This window comes from Mastigoproctus giganteus, chromosome 11 (assembly GCF_048544385.1).
Source record: "Mastigoproctus giganteus isolate SK-2022 chromosome 11, ASM4854438v1, whole genome shotgun sequence".
Lineage (NCBI taxonomy): Eukaryota > Metazoa > Arthropoda > Arachnida > Uropygi > Thelyphonidae > Mastigoproctus > Mastigoproctus giganteus.
The window spans coordinates 141,781,226-141,805,421 of NC_143585.1; the positions used below are offsets into that span (position 1 = coordinate 141,781,226).

A 24,196-nucleotide genomic window follows, 5' to 3' on the forward strand; every position below is an offset into this window, starting at 1 on the left:
GCTAAATTTGGTGAAGCTGCTTTTTGGAGAACATTTGATCGCAAATTTAATAGGAATAAAGAAGCAAAAAACTTTCTACGATTGAAATTTGCTGCAATATTCAGCGAATCTGTTTCTAGCGGGTAACCGTCAATAAGGCGCGTTCCATAACTTGCCTGGCGAACAAGATAGATGGAACGGAGAAATGTTGAGCATTTTCTTTTACGCTATCGCTCACTCAGTCGTAAATGAGTACACCTGCATCGAGCCATGATACAGGTGGCAAGATAAAAGGTACCCTCCTAGATTTGGGCCACTTGCCCATGAAATTCGTACCAACATAAAATAAAATAAAATAAAAAACAGGTTTAAAACATAAAGCAGTTGAACGATCCAGACAAACGAACAAACAAAAGAAAATGTGCGTAACAAAAAACTATATTCGAGGGCTAACTAAAAAATATTCGAATCCGGTTTTAGAAGCTCGGTTTCGGTTTTAACAACTCAATATGAAAACCGGATTTAACCGGTTTATAAAACCGGTTTGCAAGCCCTAGACGGAATCTACTCTCATCAATAAAGAGTACCTTAAGTAAGGATTTTGTGGTTGCAACCTTTAGAAATAGTGTTGGTCCTTAAGTTTTGCACACTAGTGTATATTTGTAGATAGTTTCAAATTTTGTAAATATTTTTTAGTCCTGCTCTTTCAGATGCAACAATATTCCTCATGCATTATGGAACCTGAAGAAAAAGTCCTTTTCCTAAGTGACCTGTGTAAACGCGGATAACTAATTACATAGTGATATTTATTTGATTTTGAGAATGCAGCGTAATTGGGTAGCCAATGGGAGAGGAGGGATACGAGTCACGTGGTACAAGTGTTTGGAGCAATTACGTCACTACAAATGCACAGGTAAATAATTACATAGGTCATTAGATATCGATCAATGCGTTTTGACAGGTGTGTCTTTATGTAGAAAATATTTCACTCCGTCATACCTCTACATTTTACGTAGAAAAGCGTGCCCGGGGGTAGGCGAGAAAAGCCAGCAGGGAGGAGCCCCCTAGTCACTATTAAAATTATAAAGGAAAATACTTCACTATTAGGAAAGTTAGACAGAAAATATATAGAGTTTAAATAAAAATTTTGAAAAGTTCAGAGTGATTTGTAAAGTTCGGAGAATGACAAAAGCAGTAAATTAAGTTGACAAAATGGGATATAAAAAGATTTTTATGAAATATTGGAGATTTCAGATTAGGAAGTCTCCGACAAGGAATACCAATGTGGATTGTACAAGTACCATCTTTAAAGTGGGTTGAATCACAGAGCAGATAATTAGGATAAATGATATTAGTGTGGTTTAAGCAAGTGGACATAACAAATTAGAGACAGAAAATACACATTATTGAGATTTGGACTGAGACCGAGCTTATTTTAGAAATGGATTAGAAAGCTTCGGGGAGGCTTTTTTTTTTTTTTTTTTTTTTTTTTTTGTAAATAACTTTCAGGTATGATGTTGATTACTGGGTGTTTGTTTTTAGTGCAAAAGAACTAAAGCTGTGAAGGGACGGTATATTGGGTCTGAAATTTGCATGTATTGGATTTAGTCTAATTAACAAGCTTTTTTATTGGATTAAAAAATTCGAGTTTCTGAGAGAACTGCTCTCGCCTTGAACCCAAAAACTTTTCTGCACATATAGTGCGGAAAAGTTTTTGGGTTCAGGGTGAAACAATTTTATTCATTGTGCTACCGCAAAGGCATTTTAATATTTACGATGAGTTTATGAACGTGAAGTAAAATTTGAGGGAAGGACATGTTAAAATGATGAATTTTTTTTTTCAGATTTTTTTTTTTTTTATATATATAACACTGCAAGATATATCCAACTTTTTACATAAGGTTGGCCTCTAAAACGTTCGCTGGCAGAGTATCTGGTCTTTACACTAACTGATCGATCTAAATGCCTCCTCCTAGAAACATTCTTAATAGATTTAGTCCGGTGTAAACCTTCTAGCAACATGATTAAGGAAAATCGTTTAAAGGTGCACTGTGATAACTTCAAAAAACGGAAGGAAATTGGGTCTCACCATGACAACTATTATAGCCTTAAAAGATATGACACACTGCATGTTTTATTTGATTATAACTCGATTCAAAATGTCTTTCGCCATGTGCGGTAAATACAAAAATAAATATCATGCACTTAGAACGTTACTCTTACCTTGGCCTTTGAGTCTGCAGTTTTTCTTTTGCATTTGCAGTGTAAGCAGACCATGTACTAGTCCTCGTCCTCAGGCACTGCTGGGCTTTCCACCTAGCCCATTCTTGAATGGCACTACTTAAGTTGGGAACTCTTCCAAGAAGTAAAACTATTGCTCCATCTAAATTCTAAACGATATCAAGGAATAACACATAAGCATTCATAGTTCCCATTTAAACTAGCTTAGATTATTTCATTCTCAGAATGAATGAATAAATAGCTAGTCATTCTGAGAAAGACTAGTTAATAAAAATGTAGGAAATCATTAATCTCATTAATTCCAGGGGCTCACATCTGGTGAGTATGGGCTTGGCACACCAGGGTCCTGAGCTGGATATCATCATTCTTCTCTTTCTTGATGATTCCCTTCTGATGCTCTCTCTCTCTCTCTCTCTCTCTCCTCTCTCCTCTCTCCTCCTCTCTCTCTCTCCTCTCTCTCTCTCTCTCTCTCTCTCTCTCTCTCTCTCTCTCTCTCTCCTCTCTCTCTCTCTCTCAGGGTAATAGGGAAATTTTTTTTTTTTTTTTTGCCTGGTGCAGCATAAGCCTCAGGCTTCCTTGCACCATATGGCTAATAATAATAATAATAATAATAATAATAATAATTCCTGGAGCACTGTTAAAAGTGTTCGAAGAACTATTTAAATATTGTTTCAACTTCAACAGTCATAATCTTAATCTCGATATCTTTCCGCACTTTCCATAATTAAGGTGAACGTGCCATATTGAGTGGACTTTTATTTCAGTATGGGCATAACATCCGTCCTCCGCAACAGTACAGTTGTTTCGCCACTTATAACTCGTTTGGAGATTAAAGGAATTCCTAAAGGCCCCTACAATCGAGGCTGTAATTAGCCCACAGATTAGTAAGTACAGGTAGTCAACTTCCGCAAAGTGTTTGCAGCACCTCTCTTGAAAACTTTGCGAAATGCTCATTTAATAATTTGTTTGTACTGGAGGGACGGTCGTATTGCAAATATGAATAAATTAAAACGCATCTTTTCGAAAGAAGGGAGTGACATTTTTGGAACAGCTGGCCGATTGTTGTGATGAGAGTGAAAGATCGACTAAGTACAAGAGGAAACGGTTAGGCTTCGGTACAAGGTTCTTACCCATGGAACTTTGCGTCAATGAGTGATAGGCAGGTCTAGATCCTCTCACTTTTTCACAGTGATTAGCTGTTAATCACGACGATTTTGGATTAGAGTGAATGCTATTTTGCTATCTCTTCCTATGCGAAATTTTGTTTCCCGAATTAAAACCAGAGGCAAAGGGGAAAATTTTTCTCGATTACCCCCTTTTCTGGTTGATTTAAATTCGGGAAGCAATTCTCCATCCCCTTTGTCGTCGGTTTAAAATCATAAAGCAATTTTTCTCCCAGAACTACATCTTTCAAATACATAACATTGTACATAGATCGCGGGGTTGCCAGGAAAGTTGGCTGGGACCGCATAATACAAAAATTTTTAAAAAAAATCGCTGCGAAGCGATGGGCGAAGCTCGACCTGCCTATCGCTCATTGTCGCAAAGATCCATGTGTAAGAACCTTGTACTTTGTAACAAAAAAAACAAATGAAATTACCATATTAGGGCCACCCGTAATTTCTTACATATACCCATTTATGTAATATGTCTGTAAATTGCGTGTTCTCTGGTCGATTTTCCTGTTTTGCTGTACGAAAAAAACCCCAGTGTCTGGGGAAAAACCTTGCTATCTACGCCTGAGACTGATTAACTCAGCCACGGAGTGGAAAAAAGCCCATTAAAGTTCCTCCCGTCATCGACGGATTCGGACCCGGTCTTTTCCACCCGGTGTGGGGAGGACGGTGACGATACCACTGTGCTACCACGCAGACTGTATTTGTAACAGTGAAAATTGCACCTTCATTCATTTTACTAACCCCACTCAGTGCCTTATAAACCTCAATCAGGTCAGCTCTAAGGTGCCTGGTTGCCAAGCTCCTGTAGCCCACATAATCGGAGTCTCTACTCATACGGTAGTCCTTCTGCCGATCTTATCATTCGAGTTGTCCGTCTTTAGACCATTTCAAGAAGCTCAATGTCTTTTTTTCAAATGAGATCTCCATCTTGAACAGAGTATTCCAAATGTGGTCTAACAATTGTTATATAGTGGGTTTATGATATCTCTACAGATTAACGTTCGGGAAATCGATAGGAAACCATAGACTTTCCTGACTGCTTATTTACAATGTTCAAAAATTCATGTCTGCCCGCATTGTAACTCTCCCAGACCCATTTTCTCCTTCACTGTTTTTAATTCAACTCCACCAAGTATATAATTTATTTGGGGGTTGCTATTCCCGAAGTTTAAGACCTTTCATTTAGCAACATTAAAACATAACTACCACTTCTCTGACCATCTCTGGAGTCTGTTCAAGTCATGCTGAAGGAGCGCTGCTTGGCACTGATCATTAACGACTCTGCCAATCTTTACGTCATCTGCAAATTTTGACATCACGCCTTCTGTCCCTTCGTTGATGTCATTTATGCAAATCAGAAACAAGAGTGGCCCAAGAACCGATCCACGAGGAACTCCACTTATGACATTATATCAATCTGAAGAATATCCATTAATCGCAACCCTTTTCCATGCAGCTGCCCAGCAATCCATCTTAGAATCTTACCAGTAATACCAACCTATTCAAACTTATACAGTAATCTCTCATGAGAGATCGAGACAAATGCTATGTCAAAATCCAAATAAACTATGTCGAAATTGTTTCTTAAATCCAGCTCATGGTAACTGTGTCAAAATAGCCTATTAAGTTAGTTAAGCGTGATTTTCCCTTAACAAAGAAATGTGTATCCTTCAGATACCATATCTATCTCATTGTCCTTGAACTGTACTCTTAATCATTGCCTGTAAGATTTTTCCTACCACTGAAAACAGACTAACCGGTCTGTACCAACTTCACTCTTAGAACCGCTTTTATGTATTGGAGATACATTGGCGCTTTTCTAATCCAAAGGAATCTCCCATGAGTCCAAATATACCCTCATAATTAACTTCAATGATTCAATATACTCCCTGGCGATCTCTCTTAAAACTAGCCTGCGCGGGGTAGCACAGTGGTATATCGTCACCGTCCTCCCCACACCGGGTGGAAAAGGCTCGAGTTCGAATCCCATCGATGACGCCAGGAACTTTACTGGGCTTTTTCACTCCACGACTGAGTTAGTCAGTCTCAGGCGTAGATAGTAAGGTTTCTCCCCCATCCCAGAAACGGGTTTTTTCGTCTAACAAAACAGGAAAATCGACCAGAGAACACACGCAATTTACAGACACAAAATACGGATTTATGTAATAAATTACGGATGACCCTTATATAATAATTTGAATTTTTTTTTTCTCCCTCAAAACTACAGGGTATATGCTATCAACTGCGGGAGTCTTACTTGCCTTTATGCTCAAAAGTTATTCTAATAAACAATCATTTGTAATTACGATATCACGAATTTCATATGGCTCAGCCTCTTCTAAACATGAAGAGCAATTCGTCAGTAAAGACCGATGCAAAGTACCTATTCAATTCATCGGCAACATCAGCTGGGATATCTAAGACTTTCCCAAACGCAGTGTACAAGGTCCAATCTGATTAGTTTCTTCTTCGTTGTATTCACATGAAAATTCCTTGTCTCATCCTTTTTTCTCTTAGCCATGCTTTCTCAACTCAGCCTTGGCCTCCCTGACCTTATTTTTGGTACTATTATTGATAAACTTATACCTGTTGTAGGCCGTAGTACTTTTCATGGCTCTGTAACTGTCCCATGCTATCTGTTTTCTTTTTCTGCTCTCTTTGACCAGCCAGCGCCGCAATCATCCATTTTGGCAATCTCCTCCTCCTGCAATATTTTCTTAAAGGTATGTATTCGTTTATGGCTTCTGTGACTTTTGCTTTAAAAGTATTTCATAATTCAAATATATTCGCCATCCCACGTCAAGCTGGCCAATTCACAGACGCCATATAGCGCCTTAAACTGTCAAAGTCCCCTCTTCTGAAGTTAAAAGCCGTGCCTGTATCCTTAACTACTGCAACATCTTTCTTCATCTTCCGACTGACGATTGCATGATCACTTCTTGACAATCATTCCTGTACTCTAAGCCCTGCGATGTCATCTGATTCGTTAGTAATGATGAGGTCAAGAATATTCTCACTCCTAGTACTTTCTCTGACGTGGCGATACAAATAATAATGATCTAGTTTATTAAAAATGTTTTTCTCCATCGTGAGTTTCCTTCCCTCTTATTCCAATCAATGTGGGGTAGTTAAATTCACCCATAATAAAATATTCACGCTTACTTGTCCATTCCATCTGCATGTAAAGATTGTCGTCATATTCTTCACAGTCTTCTGGTCTTTAGCTTACTCCCACTCTCATTGTTTCTTTTCTTCCAACTAACTCACACCCGATCCAGATTCTATGCCGTCAGACTTATCTTCAGTCTCATCAAAAGCTCTTTTCGTGCTCAGGCTACTTTTGATAAGAAGCATGACCCTCCCCACCCCCTTCTATCTTTCCTAAATACATTAAGCATACTAGTGGAACTCGTCATCATCAATTTCCGGGTGGCACCACGTTTTTGTTAGCCTTATTACGGCAGCATTAGTTGTCCTAACCAGTTCAAATTCAGCCATTTTATTGACAACACTCCTGACATTACTGTAGACGCAGTTAAGACTAAGTATTCTTCTGTAGTTTAATACCCTGACACACTCCATGAAGTTATTTAGGTTTATATCCCAAGCTTTATCTTCCCCCTGATTTGAAACATTGCTGTCCTCAGAACATCTTATCAACGTCGGCTGTCGTGGCAACAAACAAGAATTCAATTCAAATAAGTAATTAAGGTTAAGGGAAAATGAACACATTTCAAAATGCTTCATGCCAATATTTCTTGCCATATATACTTACTGTCGTTCAGCGAACTAACCTCAATCATGTGAGCCACATCCTTCTGATTGCTATCTCTTACGTTCTGTCCATTGATTTCCAATATTTGATCTCCTTGCATGATTCGTCTGCCATGCCTTGCTGCTATACCGCCAGGCTGCTGCAAGAATAGAAATAATGAAACTCAAGGAAAGTAAAAGAATTTCCAGATTCATTTTATTTGTAAAAAAATATATATATTTCTAAATTTCAAAATATTTTGAAAATTCCAAAATAAAATTGTATTTTGAAAATTACATAATAATAACAGAAGATACTGTTTCTTCATACCAAGAAAGATTCCAATTAAACAATTTACTGAGGAACAGTTTCTCCCTTTAAGAATACAGAGCTTTCATCAGAGTTCCATCTCTGAAATGTACATTAAGAAAGTGCAGAAGGGTAGAATTTTGAAGAGCAACATATATATTGTACAACCATTTTTGGAGGAAGATGTGAAATGTTTGTAAAATAATGAACTGATAAGTAAATCCATTTATCAGTGTTAGCTGTACAGAAGTGTATTCTCAACTGATTAAAATTGGTGAAATTGTATGCTTCATATGTTCACGATGACTTTAAGCTTGCTTAGTTATCAGTGGAGATTGATAAAGATTTTATGGAACAATCGTCCTGCATTCAATAAGAAATTACACTATTTCACTGACATGCGTCTCAGTGAGGGTGGGCTTAAAATTTCGAAATATGCACCACTACAAAGTTAAGCAGTCCAATCCATTTCTTAGAAGATGGGTGCTGTTGTTTTAGAATTTGCGCCAATGCAACTAAATCCACGAGGCTACGCTACAGTGTACCGAGTCCGTAAACTGCTTGTATTCTTTGTTTGCGAAATGAAACATATTTTGGAAGGGAAAACCATTAACCCCTTCCCGAGGCGAACTACTCGTAACCTGCCTACGGTGTGAAAAAATTCAATTCTGTTCTATAAATCATGCAGTTCTAATGATAGCATTCCCGTTTTTTGGCTTGCTCAGTGGGATAGTCACATCTCCAATATTGAGGATGGCAAGTCATCGTCGTTCAGATGATTCTTTGAGATAGCAAACCGTTGAATGACTTGAAGCCGGTCAGTCGACCGGCTTCAATTTAAAAAAATTAAACAAATTTGCCTACTAGATACCTGGTCTTAATCCCCTTCAGTTAATCTGCTGGAGCCATCTTAAAACAAGTATGCGGGTTTAACGAATCCCTCTTTCGGTTGTACCATGCTGGCGGGGCAATTAGCGTGGCGAAAACAATAAAAAGCAATGGACCCGACAGGAATGGTTTGGACTGCACGCTGATGACGAAGATATCAACAGATGGAGAATGTTTTGTTCGGAGCAGTGGCGCAGCTAAGTTTTTTTGAGCCCTTAGGCAAGAAATCATTTTAGGCTCCTTATTTTTATTAAAATAAATTTTAATTAGTATAATATAAAAAAAATGTTGAATCATTTTAATAACATAAATATGTATTTTATTTACTATTTCTTTATAATTTTACAAACATAAAAAACATTAAAATTATTACTATAAAATGATACTATTTATTAAATACTGTACCATTAGACAAACATAAAAAATTATACTATAGCTAATAAATTTACGAAAAAAGTTAAAATGTTACTTTTAGCGCTTTTGCATTTGCGAAATCATTAATAAAATCCATTTTACTGGCATATTTATGCTCAATAGCCAAGATTGCACAGTCTACTTTGACCAATAGCATTTCTTTTATAATCTTTTGTTATTCTTAATTTAGTAAATGATCTTCTTTCGGCAGAGGCAGCTGGCAGGGTGAAAAATAACATAAAGTAAAAATTTCTGAAAAGTCAAATAAAAAATTGTCTGATAGACATGTCTGCTGATAATTTTTGTTTAATAAGTGTGATTAAATTACAATATTGAATCGGCAGTTGGGGAGAGAGAGAGAGAGAGAAAGTGAGTATAGATGAATACTTTTTTTTATGAGATTTTCACACTCACCTAATATATCAGCATTTGACATATCATTTTTTTCGGTTCTAGTATTGCAAAATAATTTTTTACTAACTTCATACTTTCAAAACGATTTTTAATTTGTATTAGTTTTGTCTAAAACAGTAAAAAAACACTGATTTAGAAAAAAACAGACTAATCTCTATCATCAAACAAAAAATCTGAAGCTAATTCATCGAACTGTCTTTTAGTTCTACGTTGTCGTTTGTCTTCAAATTTGGGATCTACCCCGAACTCCTTGGCAATTTGCTCAGATTCGTATTTAATTTGTTCGTATGAATTTCGAATGTTTTGTAAATATTTGCTGACTCGATCCAATACAGAAGTACATTCATCGAGTCTGTATCATGCTTCTGTAGAGTTTTTGAAGCATAATTAATTTCTCACATCACGTTATTCAAAAATATACAAATGAAAATAAAATCAAATGTCGTCATTTGCTTCATTATTCTACGGTTTTCGTCTCGGTCTGCTTTTTTAGTTGATTTAAGATTCATTTCTGTCAAAGCTTTTATAATATCCGCAAAACGAACTTTCACAGCTGTTATAGACGGTAATTTAGGAGACCAGCGAGTAGGGTTGAGTTTTTTTTAATGTAACTTCAGATTCCCCAGTAAATTTAGAAAGAAGATCCCATCTTTTCGTACTATTTCCAAAAAAAATTATACAAAATTTAAAGAATGTCGAAGCGTTATTACAATTTACGCTATCATTAATAACTAAATTTAAATTGTGATTTGCAGAATGAATGTACTCTGCATTTGATTGGATCATTTTAATACGTGACTGCATTATAAACCCCACTCGTGGCATTAGCCCCATCATATCCCTGACCATAACATTTTTCAATGGGAATATTTAGTTTGTGTAATATTTTCATTATATTATCCGTCATCATTTTTTTTTTGTTAGTTGTTGGCGCATCGGCTTCTGTGGCCATAATGCACCTCCCAAGGTTTTTGCATTTTCTACTCTGATCCAAGCCCGAAGCGGGATTCGAACCCGCGCCCTCTGGGTTGCCAGGCAGGCACTTTATACCCACCCGGCTAGCCCGGTCGGCCCGTCATCATTTCTGCCAAATGATCATTCATGTCATAGAATCCTAAAAACGTTTCACAAATTTCAAAATCTTTGGATTTTTCATTTCTCGCAAATCATGTGAATATGTCGTACAATAACACTTAATTGATCTTTTTTTGTGAGATCTTGAGTAGTATCTAAAATTAGTGAATATAATGGTGCTGAATTAATTTTAAGTGTAACACTTTCTTTTGTTAATTTGGTACCTAAACATTCTATTAACTCATTTTGGATAGTGGAGCTTAAATAAGTTACTGCCAATAATTTGTTTCATTACGTCATCATAGTAAGAAAGTAAACGGACTTGCGATAAAAAAATTTCCATTGTAATCTTCCGAAAATCCTTCCCGATGACCGCGATATGCTAAAGAATTTTTAGCCAACATAAGCATTATCCGAAATAACCGTTCTAGTACCATTTTCCAAAATGAGGATCTGTATCTTACTTGTTCCTCAAGATCTTTATCAATCGTTGCGTTCTTTGTCACATTTCACGTATAGCACATGCCTCGAACATGCCTCGTTGAGAAACCCTGAGTTTTTATCCGAAAAGATAGATTTTTTTCAGTCTCGTAGTCCGGAGTAGCACAGCCACAAACGAGGAACTTTTTTTTTTCTTTTTTATTTTATGAAAATCCCAAACACTAGAGGTATTAGAACCTATTGTACTTAGTACCGTGCTTGGGTTGGAGGTTGACAAGACGAAAGAAGATATTTGTTGACATTAGACTTGAACTTCTGTAGACTGTAATTTTCCCTTCGCTTTACTGGAACCGAGATTATCAACATAATTTTAGTTTTACACACATGAATAAACGAGAAAGATGAATATTTGGTTCAGTGAGTTTTGAAGATGGACAGTAAATGGATGTTCGATGGTGGCGGCACATGTTTAGACTGTTTTGAAAGAGGGAGTGGGAATTATAGAAGCCAATGCAGAAGAACAGTGCCCATGGAAGTATCTGTAGAAAAGGCATGCAGCAGAAACAGTACATCTATGAGACAGCGAGTGGAGAGACTCTGTTAGACTGGAGTCGTTAATTAACCTAACTGCCCTTTTCTGAATGGAATCTAGAAGCCTGAGAGAGGTTTTGGGGGCGTCGCCCCAGATATGGGAACAATATTCCACAGTAGGCCGGCTTGGCGATTTGTACAGAGTGAGCAGCTGTTTGGAAGAAAAGTAATGCTGAGAGCGAAAGAGAAAACCAAGTTTTTAGATGCAGAGGAAGCAATATTTGTAATGTGCTTGTGCTTGTGCCAAGAGAGTTTGGAAGTCAGGGTAATCCCCAAAAGAGATATATCATTTTGCCAAAAAATTGGAGTGTCACCAAAGATAAGCATAGGAGCAGAAGAATCCCTTTTGCGAAATATAAGACAAGACTAAGTTTTAGAAGGATTGAAATCAACTAAGTTATCTTTGTCCCACTGGAGAATTACTTGGACATCGGCATTTAAGGAATTGTTAGGGGATATTCGAGAAGTTGAAGCTGATTGATCAGGGCAATCTGTCAGAAAAAAGGTTTTTCAAAATGGAAAGTGGAATGCAATGTGCTATCATCGGCAAAACTATGGATAACGATTTCCAGTCAATGGAAGAAGGTCATTTATATACAAGAAGAAAAGAGTGCGGGAAAGAACTGAACCTTGGGGGACACCGGCATTAGTGGAGAAGTTAGAAGACAGAGAGCCATCCCATCTTCATCACCCTCAGTGAGTGATCAGAGAGAAAACTGGATAACCAATTACTAAAAACAGTTGGCAAACCATAAGATGGAAGCTTGTTTAGAAGACCTTTATGCCAAACACGATCGAAAGCCTTTGAGATGTCAAGAGCAACTGCTTGTGTTTCACTGAACTTTACCATTGAATTTGTCCATAAATGGGTAAAATAAGCCAGAATACCACCAGTGGATCGACACTGACAGAATCCATATTGGCGATCGTTGATCAGACAGAAGATTTCTAGGTAGTTTAAGAGTTGGCGGTTAATTGATTTCTCCATTACTTTAGAAAGAGTAGAAGTAATTGCAATGGGACGATAATTGGATGGGAGGGACTTGTCACCCTTTTTAGGGCCTGGATGGATATGAGAAAATTTCCAAGCAGAAGAAAAAACACCTTTGGGATAAGAAAGTTAAAAAAAGGCGGCAAAGAAAACCACTAACTTCAGGAGCACAGGTTTTGAGAACAAGTGGAGAAATACCATCAGGACCTGGAGCTTTCTTAGCATCGAGATTATTCTAAATCCTTCTGACATCCTTTTGACGGAAGACCACAGGAGGCATTGAATGGAGCGTGTTGGGAATGGTGGGAGGTGTTTTACCAATAATACATGAGTTGGAATTAAAAAAGGATGCTAGCAGGTCAGCTTTATCATTGGCTGAAGTGATAACAGAACCATCTGGTTTTGACAGAGGTGGGAGCAGAGATGGGCATAAGTTGCGGCTAATAGCTTTGGCAAGAGACCAGAACGCTCGGCTACCATTAGGGAAAAAAACAAGTTTTCTACTCTTAGCCTGTTCAAAATCTATTTTGGACTGATTAATGACTGCTTTACAATTGTTGCCAGCTTTGGTGTAGGCAGAAAATGAAACTGAAGAACAGGAAACAAGCCAATTACGATATGCAACATTCTTCTCTTGAACAGCCTTAGCACATTTATTGAAAAACCAAGTTTTAGGACGAGATTTTAAAGTGGAGTGTGGAATAAAGGATTCCATTCCTACAAGAATAATTTCACTGACATGCTAAGTTCGTTTCCGTTCGTTGTTATTTCGTTTTTTTTTTAGAAGCATTAGCAACTAAGGCCATATTGCTCCGAGGATATGCGGTGGTCATACCCTGACCCTTCCGCATCCTCCGTATTTGGTGGTCACGGGCTCGAACTCCGGTCTAATCAAGAAGCGTGTGCTACGCACTGCTGCCCATGCCCACCTGGCTACGGAGGCGCCCCTGACATGCTAAGAGCAAACGTTGACATCAGAAGTTTTGAAACAGTAATCTGACCAAGGAAAAGAAGAAAAGACATCTCGCTGGTCATCCCATTTTGCATTCTTTGAATGCCAAACAACACGAGGTTGGGAATAGCCATGAGATAAAGGCTCCATTGGAGAAGAGACAATCACGAAGTTGTGATCTCAAGTACCTAAATGACCACTCACTCACTTCGACCGTGTACTTAGACGGGTTGTTTGTGAGAAAAAGATCAAGCGTGTTGGCTGTATGGTTACGACTGTCCGGTATTCTTGTAGGTAAATGTACAATCTGTGCAAGATCATTAGAAATTGCAAAAGCCTCAGCATCTCGACCAGCTGGGTCGGTGTGACTAGAAAACGGAAGCCAGCTGGAGTTGTGAACATTAAAATCACCAAGGAAAATTACCTCACTGTCAGGAAAGTTGGACTGGAGAAAGTTAAGTTGCAAAGAGAGGAAGTCAAAGAGCTCCAAGTGATTAGTGGAGTTGGAAGAACGGTAGAGACAACAAATGAAGTAGAGAGATTTTACGCCAGAGAAGATCGAAGAGATGCGATTCCAAATTACCAAGTCTCTGACAGGGAATATCGGAACGGACATATGCACAAGTACCACCTTTGAGGCGAAAGGAATCATACAGCGAATAATTTGGGCAACTGAGATGAGCAGTATTTGAATCAACCGATAATTGAGATTCTGTCAGTAAGAGTATATGGGGTTTGGCAGACTGCAACTGGAAATGGACATCGTTGAGATTAGAATTGAGACTACGTATATTTGTGGAATGAACTAGGAAGTATTTTGGAGGTTTAGATCTCTTCACAGATAATCTTGCTCAATTAGTTTGACAATTCATGGTGTATTCAATAGTGAGAAAAAGTGGTGTGTGTGTTTGGGGGAGGGGAAATGCTGTATGAAGTAATGAAATATTTGGATATGGCGTACACATAGTAAGAATATACCTAGATCCTAAACATAACGTGGCCTCAAAAATGCCCTCCTCATACACACTACTCGGACTCCCTGCAGTCACTGTATGCCAGTGTATAGGTAACAAGATACACCAGCTGATCCGGAAGCCTCCTAAGGAGTTACCAATAGGTTCGGTCCAGTGTAGAAGAAGAAGAACTCTTTATCGCACACGCCTTACATAATACCCTTCACGGCTACAAGCCAGGGGTTTACATTAAAGGCTAATACAATGTAATAAACAAGGATGAGATAGGAGAAAAAACAATATTATTGCTAATTATACAAGTGTATGTTTAAACATTGGAAAACAAATGAAAAATTTACATATGAACATATATACACAACAGCATGTTATCATGTTAAATTATTCTCCAGGGAGCAGTCCTTTTACAGTGCTGGAGTCATCTGAGCAGGCGCAGAAAGTTGGAACACTGTAGTGATGGATTCATCGCAGTGATGGACAGGTCCTTGGGAGCAGGTTCTAATGTCCTGTGACGTAGTCCTGAGTAGGAAGTCGATGGAGCAAGTTCAGCCTATATTTTATATCCAATGCGAACTTGTAGAGGTCGCCATCCAAGGAGTATATGTACTGCAGCATTTGCACGGGTAAGAACCGATCGGATAACTTTAACCGATTTGGGGTGGCCTGGAGGACTGGATTGGCCCGAAGGCTTGGGACTGGGATCCCCCAACCGCAGTTAGCCCAAACGCCTGGGTCAGAAATAATGCCAACCATCATTTTTTACAGCAAAGACGAGTCTTCTCTCATGGTTAATGGCAGGAAGACGTCTGATTTTTAGAGCTGCTGCCATCTGGGTGGTCCTTGGTGCAGGCGGAAGCCGAAATTTCCATATGGCCCATTTCAATAGCCAAAATTCGCCCGCAAAAATCCGTCTCAGATGCATTGTGGCAGTTTGAGGTCCACACTTCTGCGCCATAAAGTATGACCGGCGGCCGGCCTGCAAACACTGTTTTAGAGCTGTACCCTCGAAATGTAAGAAAGATTGGATCTCGCCATGATGTTCATCCTAACTTCAAAAGTCATCAGTCATACTACATGAAGGAAGAGATGGGGAAGAGGAATAACATTGAAGTAGAATAGTTGAACTAAAACTTCTATTTTGTTATCCAGGATCCCTTGGAAATGGTCCTTTAGGTCTCTGAGGTGACAAACTCATAATATTTCTTTTTGTTTCATCGGAAACGTTGATGTCCACGTATTCTCCAAGATCGCTTGAGGGAATAAACAGTGCAGTGCGTTCAACACTAATTTCCGAGGAAGGCATATCTATTAATGTTGAATTGTTTTCGCTTGATGACCCTGCTTGATTTAAATGATCCGCAGATATATTTACACCAGCAGCATTCTTTTCTGAATTTTCCGATTCAATACTGGTATTTTCTTTACCTTCTTCTGGACATAATTCATTACTGTGTTTTGTAGAGAAATGATCTAATTTAGGTAATTTATTGACTGCTTGTTCTTTTGCTTTCTTCATTGTTCTTTTTTTGGTCTCCACTCTTTCCCTTTTTCTTTTCATCGATTTTTAACTAAAATTTTATTAATTTAATTTTAAACTTTATATTTTAAATACAAATTGCAATAAAAATAAATAAATACATTTTTGTATGTCAATTGCTGTTTTGATAATGACTTGAACTTGAACAAACTTGAACTGAAATTAATCAAATAACAACTTTTGATCACTGTATATGGCTAAATGTTCGTATACGGTGGGCCTATCCCCTGCCCTCCTGTCAAGTTGGGGACTCCCACACACACATCATACGATATGACGCATACATTTACAGTAACTGAACGGGTGTCTGATCACTATACAAAGTTGCATTTGTAAAAGCAAAATAAAGACTGCTGCCGCCTGAGTTTGGCGATAAGATATAAGAAGAATTCCTTCCTTATTCTAGAATGTATAACATTGTTGAGGAGCTCAGTGAGAAAAATATTTTCCTTATATGTTGCATCTGTTTATGGGCCCTGGTGAAGTAGGGCCCCTAGGCTTTGCCTACTTTTGCTATACGGTAGCTACGCCCCTGGTTCGGAGTGTTTGAGCCCTCTGACGCATTTGCAACGCCTAACGGGTGTAAACTATATGAAATTTGTGACGGTGCCATCAAAAGATAGTACAGTGAATATCTTTGCAGTCTGGCGCGGGCAGTCTTCAGCACCAACTATTTTCTGACATATTCATAGCACAGAAATCCAGATGCTAGCTTAGAAATTCTTTGTAGAAATAGCCAGTGGCACTCTAATTTCAGTAAAACCAGTTTGTTGAAGCATGATCCAGTGTCAAAATTCATAATTAACTTGCTTTCAGTGTTAGCAGGGCAACAGACCGGTCGCTAATGTGCTATAATGTCTTTTCACGAGCAATAGAATATCCAAGATGGTCTCTCATATTCCTAGGCGAAAAATACGCAAATGTTGAAAGTAATCAAAAATCTCCAGAAATTCTTCCGACAGTAGCAAAATGTCTGGATTTAAAGCAGTGGTGAAACTAGGCGCGCGCACGCACACTAGCCAAAAAAATACGAACCTTTATTCAGTATCGAATCGGATTTCGAATAATGGCAAGTGCTCGGCGCGGATGGATTCAATAAGGTGTTTTAGTGCGTTTTGGTCAAATTGTAATAATTTTTACAGCAAAATATCGCGTAGCTCCCATAGAGTTGAAGGAAGAAACTTCGTTGCCGAATAGCACGCTCAGCATATCTCACATATTCTCAATAGGATTGAGATCAGGTGAATGTGAGGGTCTAGGGAAGATGGTGGAAATCCGTGTGGGGGAGGCGTGCCAAACTTGAAGGGAAGTGTAAAGTTCGGAAACAAAAGGAGATAGCGTGCGAAAAAGCGGGCGAGAAAGAGTTGAGTGGAAATATAGGGAGGAGATAGAGTCGAAGTGAATTTATCGGAAATGTAAGGGTGTGAGGAAAAGGGATGAACGTGTAAGGGGTAGCTAAAGGCAATTCGTTAAAACAGTAAGAATGGAAGAAGAAGATATACATAGATGACTAAGTTCACCGAGGAAGGTGATAATATCCTAGAAATAGCCCTGGGAGCAGAAAGTAGCAGCCCTGAAAAGCAGAGTAGCAGCCCTGGATGCAGTAAGAAATAGCTCTGGATGGCGGAAGATAGCAGCGCTGAATGAGGAAGAAGTAGAAGGCCCTTACGAAAACATCCCGCCAAAATATAGAAGTAAGTGCCCAGTTAGAATAAGCACACTATAGATTATTAGAAGGACTATAGGGAGATAATAAGAAAATTAAAGAGGAAAGTCGTATAATTAATATACCCTAAGATATATATGTAGATGAGTTGAGTATTGTTATTAGAACATAGTAATGAACAGAGAAATAGAAGGAGATAGTCAAATTAAATATGAATGAACAGATGTAAAGTAGCTATATTAGACGGGTTAAATCAAAGAGATAATTAAGGTGAATACTAGCATATAAGATGATCCAAATGTATTATGGCAACTAAGACAGAAAAGGTTTTGTGTTTAGTGCAGGTATAAAACAGATAATTAGGATAAATACTAGCATATAAGATGGTTCCAATTGTATTATGGCAAGCCAGAGGAAGTTTGTGTTTAGTGCAGCTATAAAATAAATTGTATAAGAAAGTCGAATAAGGAATTGAGTGTGATCCCTAAATGGTTATACATTAGAGAAGCTATAATAATGGGGAGATTCGTGGAAAGTTTTAAGTATCCTTGTTCTAACTAAAATGATGTATATGAATATCAATTAATATAACGGAACAGTTCATTTAATGTACCATATATGTTGTGTTATTTTACCATATAATGTGCATAATTATCTTTAACTTCATTTCATGTATATATATATATGTAATAAAGAATTGCAGTTGTAACTAGGCAATTTGAATATACAAGCCTAGTCCGAAGGAGGAATTTTACTTAATACAACAATTCTCAAGATTCTGACAGGAAAGAATAAATATACATACGAACCCGATTCTTCTGTGAGGTACATGAGTCAGAATACGGAATGTGGGGTAAGGAAACGAGAATAGAGTAAAGGTTTAAACAGAATATAGGCTTTCTTACAGGAAAAGAAAAAATTAAAATAAAATTACAAAACAAAGAAATCTCCCACAAAGTCATCACCCACGACACAATTTTCTTTGCTTCTATTTGCATATATTCGCATTTATTTGCATTTCTTCTGTCTGTGAATCTCTTAATACGAAGGTTCGTATTGTTCTCTGTCAGTATATATATCATATGGACAACTCTACCACAACAGTGTCCCAAGGTGTCCAGGGGCTGACAGTTGATTGTTAAAAATCACCTTGGGGACAATTCGCCAAACCAGAAAGAACCCAGAATTTTTAGTTTCACACCACTGACTCGAAGTATTAAGTCTCAAGATACGCGCATATTAGACACCAAAGCAACCAAGGTATTGTGTTTGTGTGCAGTCGGTTTGTCTGTTTGCTTCTCGATTATAAAACCATGCGACCTTTGCCTGAGACCAACTAACTTAGCCACATTGTGAGAAAAAAAAAACAAAACAAAAAAAAAAAACGAACAAATCATAGAATTACATCATAGATAGGCTCGAATCCGATCGTTTTCAACCACAATTGGAGAGGCTTTGATTGTGTCACGACATTACTGATAGTGAACGTCTCAAGGAGACTACTATTGGGAGTAACAGCATAACATACCTGATGAAACATACCCAGCATTCTTTTTAAAATACAATTCAGGAACTTTTAGTCAGAACTTGTGCTCATTCCGAAACTCCTTCTAAGGCATGTATTAGCGCAATTGTTATTCCACAGTAGTCAAAAATTTTGAAGGTAAGAGAACAATACAATACAGCACAATAATAATAAGAGTACTTATAAAAGTAGGACTACTCTGAATCTTAAATCCACACTTTCTGTATAATAAATTAAGATTCTAAATATATAGACTCCATCAAATAAATTTTGATACTCACGACATATGTGACAAACACTCCTCTTCCATTCCTGAAAAATTCAAGAGATTTAGGTTAATCCAAACAAAAATTATGTGAAAACTGCTCTATTATAAAACGATATAATTCTTCGGTATACATAGAAAACTCTATCATTAACGATGCTTGTTAAAGCACCTTCATTTGGTGGACGACCTCAAGAACAAATATGAATCAAAAGTGTCAGTTCAACATGGATCACCAAATACGTTGTTCTTGCTCTAATGATCAGAAAACTATCGCCTGTTTATTGACGTAGGTTGCGATGGATGTTTTCTCTAAAGTATAAATCAAGCTTAAGATGTAAATCATGCTTATTCAAGGAATAACTAACTTAGTAGGCTATTTTGACACAGTTACTCATGATCTAGATTTGGTAATAATTTCGACATAGTTTATTTGGATTTGAGCAAAGCATTTGATTAGGTCCCTCATGAGAGGTTGCTGTATAAGCTTGAATAGGTTGATATTACTGGTAAGGTTCTAAGATGGATTGCTGAGTGGATGCAGGGCTGAAGGTAGTGGGTTTTGATTAATGGATATTCTTCAGATTGGTGTAACGTCAGGAGTAGGATACCTCAAGGATCGGTTCTTGGACCACTATTGTTTCTCATTTTCATAAATCACATCAACGAAAGGATAGAAGGCGTGATGTCAAAATTTGCAGATGACGTTGTTAATGGTCAGTGCCAAGTAGTGCTTCTTTAGGATGACTTGAACAGACTTCAAAGGTGGCCAGAGAGTAGCAGCTATGTTTTAATGCTGCAAAAATACAAGGTCTTATTACACTTGGGGAACAACCGGATGGAAAAGGCCCTGGTTCGAATCCCATCGATGACGCGAGCAACTTTAGTGAGCTTTTTTCACTCCATGGCTGAGTTAGTCGGTCTCAGGCGTAGATAGCAAGGTTTTTTCCTCCAGAAACTGGGGTTTTTTTGTCCAGCAAACAGGCAAATCGATCAGAGAACACACGCAATTTACAGACAAAATAACTATGGGTAGATGTAATCATTTACAGGGGACCCTAATATCATAATTTGGTAATTTGGGAACAGATATCTACTTATCTGTTCCCAAAGTAGATAAGTATTTCTTATCTACTTTGGGAACAGCAACCCGCAAATAAATTATACACTTGGTAGGGTTGAATTAAAAACAGTGTAGGAGGAAAGGTATCTGGGAGTAGAATACGGACAGATATGAAGTTTTCTGAAGAGTGTAAACATGCATCCAGGAAAGCCAATGGTGTCCTGTCGATGAATTATCGAATGTTATCCTGTAGAGATAGGGAGGTCATAATTCCACTGTATAAGGCAATTGTAAGACCGCATTAGGAATACTGTGTTCAAGTATGGAGACCTCATCTGAAAAAAGATATTGAGTTTCTTGAAAGGATCTAAAGAAGAGCAACTCGAATGGTGAGATCGGCAGAAGGATGACGCCCGTATGAGGAAATGCTCCGATTGTGTGGGCTACAGAGCTTGGCAACCAAGCACCTCAGAGGTGACCTGTTTATAAGGCTCTGCGAGGGATTAGTAAAATGAACGAAGGTGGAATTCTCACTATTCTAAACAATTCTAGAACTAGGGGTTATCATTCAAATTACGGGCCTTCATGTTTAGATTAGATTGTAGGAAGCTTTCTTTTAGCCAGCGAGTTGTTTATTGCTGGAACAAGTTGCCCCCGCAGGTAGTTGAGGCTGACAGTTTGAATAAATTCAAGATCTACTGGATACTTCAATGGGTGAGGAGGGAAGGTGTTTTCTTATCTACTTGGTTTTAATTAATTAATTAATTTATTTATTTATTATTTATTTTTTTTTGCCAATCCAGCAAAAGCCTGTGGCTTTCTTGTACTATATGGGGAATACTACACTGGTATGTAAAATTTAAGGACCAGTCAGGTTTTCACCTGTAGCTTCTCATAGGAGTAGCCTGGATATGGGAAAAGCATACCAAAGGAACCCCGTGAGGTACAGAAATGATGAAGGAAACAACACCGACCCAACAACGGAAACAAAACGGTACAAAGGGACTTTATTCAAAAATGACAATATAGCACTGGCTGCCATGATACAGATACATCACTGCCAAAAATGGAACAAAGAGAAGAAAGAGGTGGTCCTCAGTAGGAGATATCGACATGCGTAATGTCGATGCAGGCTTTGCACCGCCTGTCCATACTTAGAACAATGTTGTTAAGTTCTTGCAGTAACATCATCCATTCCTCTGTCAGTACCATCTTTAGCTGGTGAACGTTTTCTGGTGGGTGTGGACGTGCCGCTAGCGTCTCTCCAGAGCGTCCCACATGTGTTCGATGGGATTTAGATCGCCGAAACGGGCAGGCCAATCCATACGAACAATGTCTTCACTTTCCAAAAGTATATCAACAGCTGCAGTGCGATGGGGTGTGGCGGTATCATCCATAAACACGAACTTGGGGCCAATGGCACTTCGGAACATTCGCATATGAGGAAGGATTACCTCAGTACAGTAGCGTGCACTGGTTACAGTACCGCATTTCAGTATCTGGAGGTGTGTACGTCCATCCAAGGTAACGCCTCATCAGACGAGAACACCTCGACCGCCATATCGATCCCTATCAGTGATGTTTGCGACCTTTTCTACTGCTGAGACTGAATCTACTCTCATCAGTAAAGAATACCTTAAGTAAAGATTTCGTGGTTGTAACTTTTAGAAATAGTGTTGGTCCTTAAGTTTTGCACACAAGTATATTGCTATTACTAAGCAGCCTCCTTTGGTGGACGACCTCAAGAACAAATCTGAATCAGAAGTGTCAGTTCAACATGGATCACCAAACATATTGTTTTTGCTCTATGATCAGAACTAGGGGTTATCAGGAAACTCTCGCCTGTTTATTCACATAGCTTGCGATGGATGTTTTCTCTAAAGTGGAACAGTTGGCATAATCACCATCTTCCCTACATCGAGTAAGAAAAAAGTTGCGTACGAATCCCGTCAATGATGCAAGGAATTTTTATGGGCCTTTTTCACAACGTGGCTGAGTTAATTGTTCTCAGGCAAGGGTAACATGGTACTTTCTCCCGGAAAGTAGGGTTTTTCGTCTTGTAAACAGATTGGTTGGATTGTTGTTGTATGGTTGTAGGCTTTTCAGCAAACTTAGGCCATATTGTGGCATATAAACACTGATCAACAAAATTAACAGAACACACAGAAAAGATAGTGCAACTCGTGCAGCTTGATGAAGCGGGATAAAATTTGATATGGTGGTATACCATTGAATAACGATAAAATGAGGAGACAGCGAGAAACTTCAGACAGATATAAGGGACATTTATAGAGGTTATATAAGAATTACTAAAAAGGTCACATTACAAAAGTCGATACAAAATGCTCAAAAATATGGTCACATGGCATCAGTATGACATATGATCACCTGCAACGACTAAACAAGACTGACACCAATGAACCTGCTCGATATAAGAGTGTCTATAACATTCTATGGCAACAAATCCCGTTCTTACACCAGCTCAGGCTTGAGCTCACCAAGTGACCGAGGAGTTGGCTGTCGGCGTGCAATGCGACGCCCAAGGGATGTTCCCCACATTTTTGATCCGATTTAAGTCTGCTGATTGTGCTAGCCACGGCAGTCGTTTGATATCTTCAGTTTCAAGATATTCCTCCACCAATTGAGCTCTATGAGCAGCGGCCTTGTCGCGCATGAAAAGAAAATCTGGGCCAACCGCACCACAGAGTTTTGTGTACCCTCACAGAGAACCATGGCGGAGTTGAGCTAACGTTTAGGAGCCGCCTTTCATAAGACACAACACATGTCCGTATGTACTACTTAAGGACTTTCAATCATCGCATAATGGTCGCAAAAATATAATGAAGGACAAGATATGTTTAACTGTCTTGTCCTTTATTAACTAACTTACATAACTTAAAAAGCCCAACTGTTAATAATAATGTAAATCAACATATTATCTTATTAAATAAATTAATTATTAAATTATTTTATTAAATACTTCCTACAAACTTTTTGCGAACTTTATAAACACTGCTATTACAGTACACGTAAAAATATTCCTTGCTTTTGTAACTGTAGCACTCGGTTGGTTCTCCACTTTAAAAATTTGGACTTGCCATGCAACTGAAGCCACGCCTCGTGCCAAGCAGGATTCCGATAACTAAACGTGTACAATTAACATTTCTATACTTAGATTTACTATAAAAGAGACAAAATTTATTTACGTTCTCTGCATGATGCTGATTCCCAGTTGGTCCTTAATGCTGGATTTTCGCAGCTCAACTGTAATAAATTTGGAGGGATCTGAAAAAAATACACGCACACAACATTGTATATGAAATTGCTTTTCCATACAGAAAGGAGGTAATAAGAGGTGAAGTGATTATTAAATATCTCTGAAAGTGTTTACAATTATAGAATGTCCTTTAATGCTGGACAGAAATTCTTATCTAATAAAAGTATTAATTTCGGTTATAGTCTGTCCTCTCAACACAGTAATTTCATTTATTCTATTTTATTTTTTCCTCTAAAACAGAAGAGGCCAGGTAGTAAGCAATTATGGTGTTACTAGAAAAATAAACGCACCAGGCGTAATAAACTACGAATTTGAAATTCACTGCAGAACTGCAAGTGTATATACACAATATTTTGTTCGTAGTAGTGAACTACAGCAGTAGTGTAAAATGCATCGATTTAATTGTATCATATTGTGGTGTTTTATCCCATACCATTTTTCAAACGGTGCTGTCTGGGTGGTGATATCCCCTTAGAATAAGTAACAATAGTCTTCTCTATTGATAAAGGGTTACTTATTCGAGGTAGTGCAATATCATCGTAACTCGTTGTGAAGATGAGATACAATTAAATCGATGCCTTTTACACTACTGTTGTAGTTTACTACTACGAACAAAATATTGTGTATATACACTGGCAATGCTGTAGCAATTATGGTATGTATGAA

The 24,196-nt window shown here is 38.1% G+C and overlaps 1 protein-coding gene across 1 annotated transcript in view; it reads right to left on the bottom strand.

Annotated features, from left to right (window-relative positions):
• LOC150078482 (E3 ubiquitin-protein ligase LNX-like) overlaps window positions 1-24,196 on the bottom strand; it is a 129,599-nt gene that overhangs the window by 26,597 nt on the left and 78,806 nt on the right. Inside the window, exons 6-9 of the mRNA XM_090384337.1 lie at window positions 23,460-23,538; window positions 19,207-19,237; window positions 7,193-7,312; window positions 2,203-2,369 (exon numbers count right to left, since the gene is read on the bottom strand). Coding sequence (XP_090240463.1) covers window positions 2,203-2,369; window positions 7,193-7,312; window positions 19,207-19,237; window positions 23,460-23,538 — 397 coding nt within the window. The remainder of the gene's footprint in view (window positions 1-2,202; window positions 2,370-7,192; window positions 7,313-19,206; window positions 19,238-23,459; window positions 23,539-24,196) is intronic.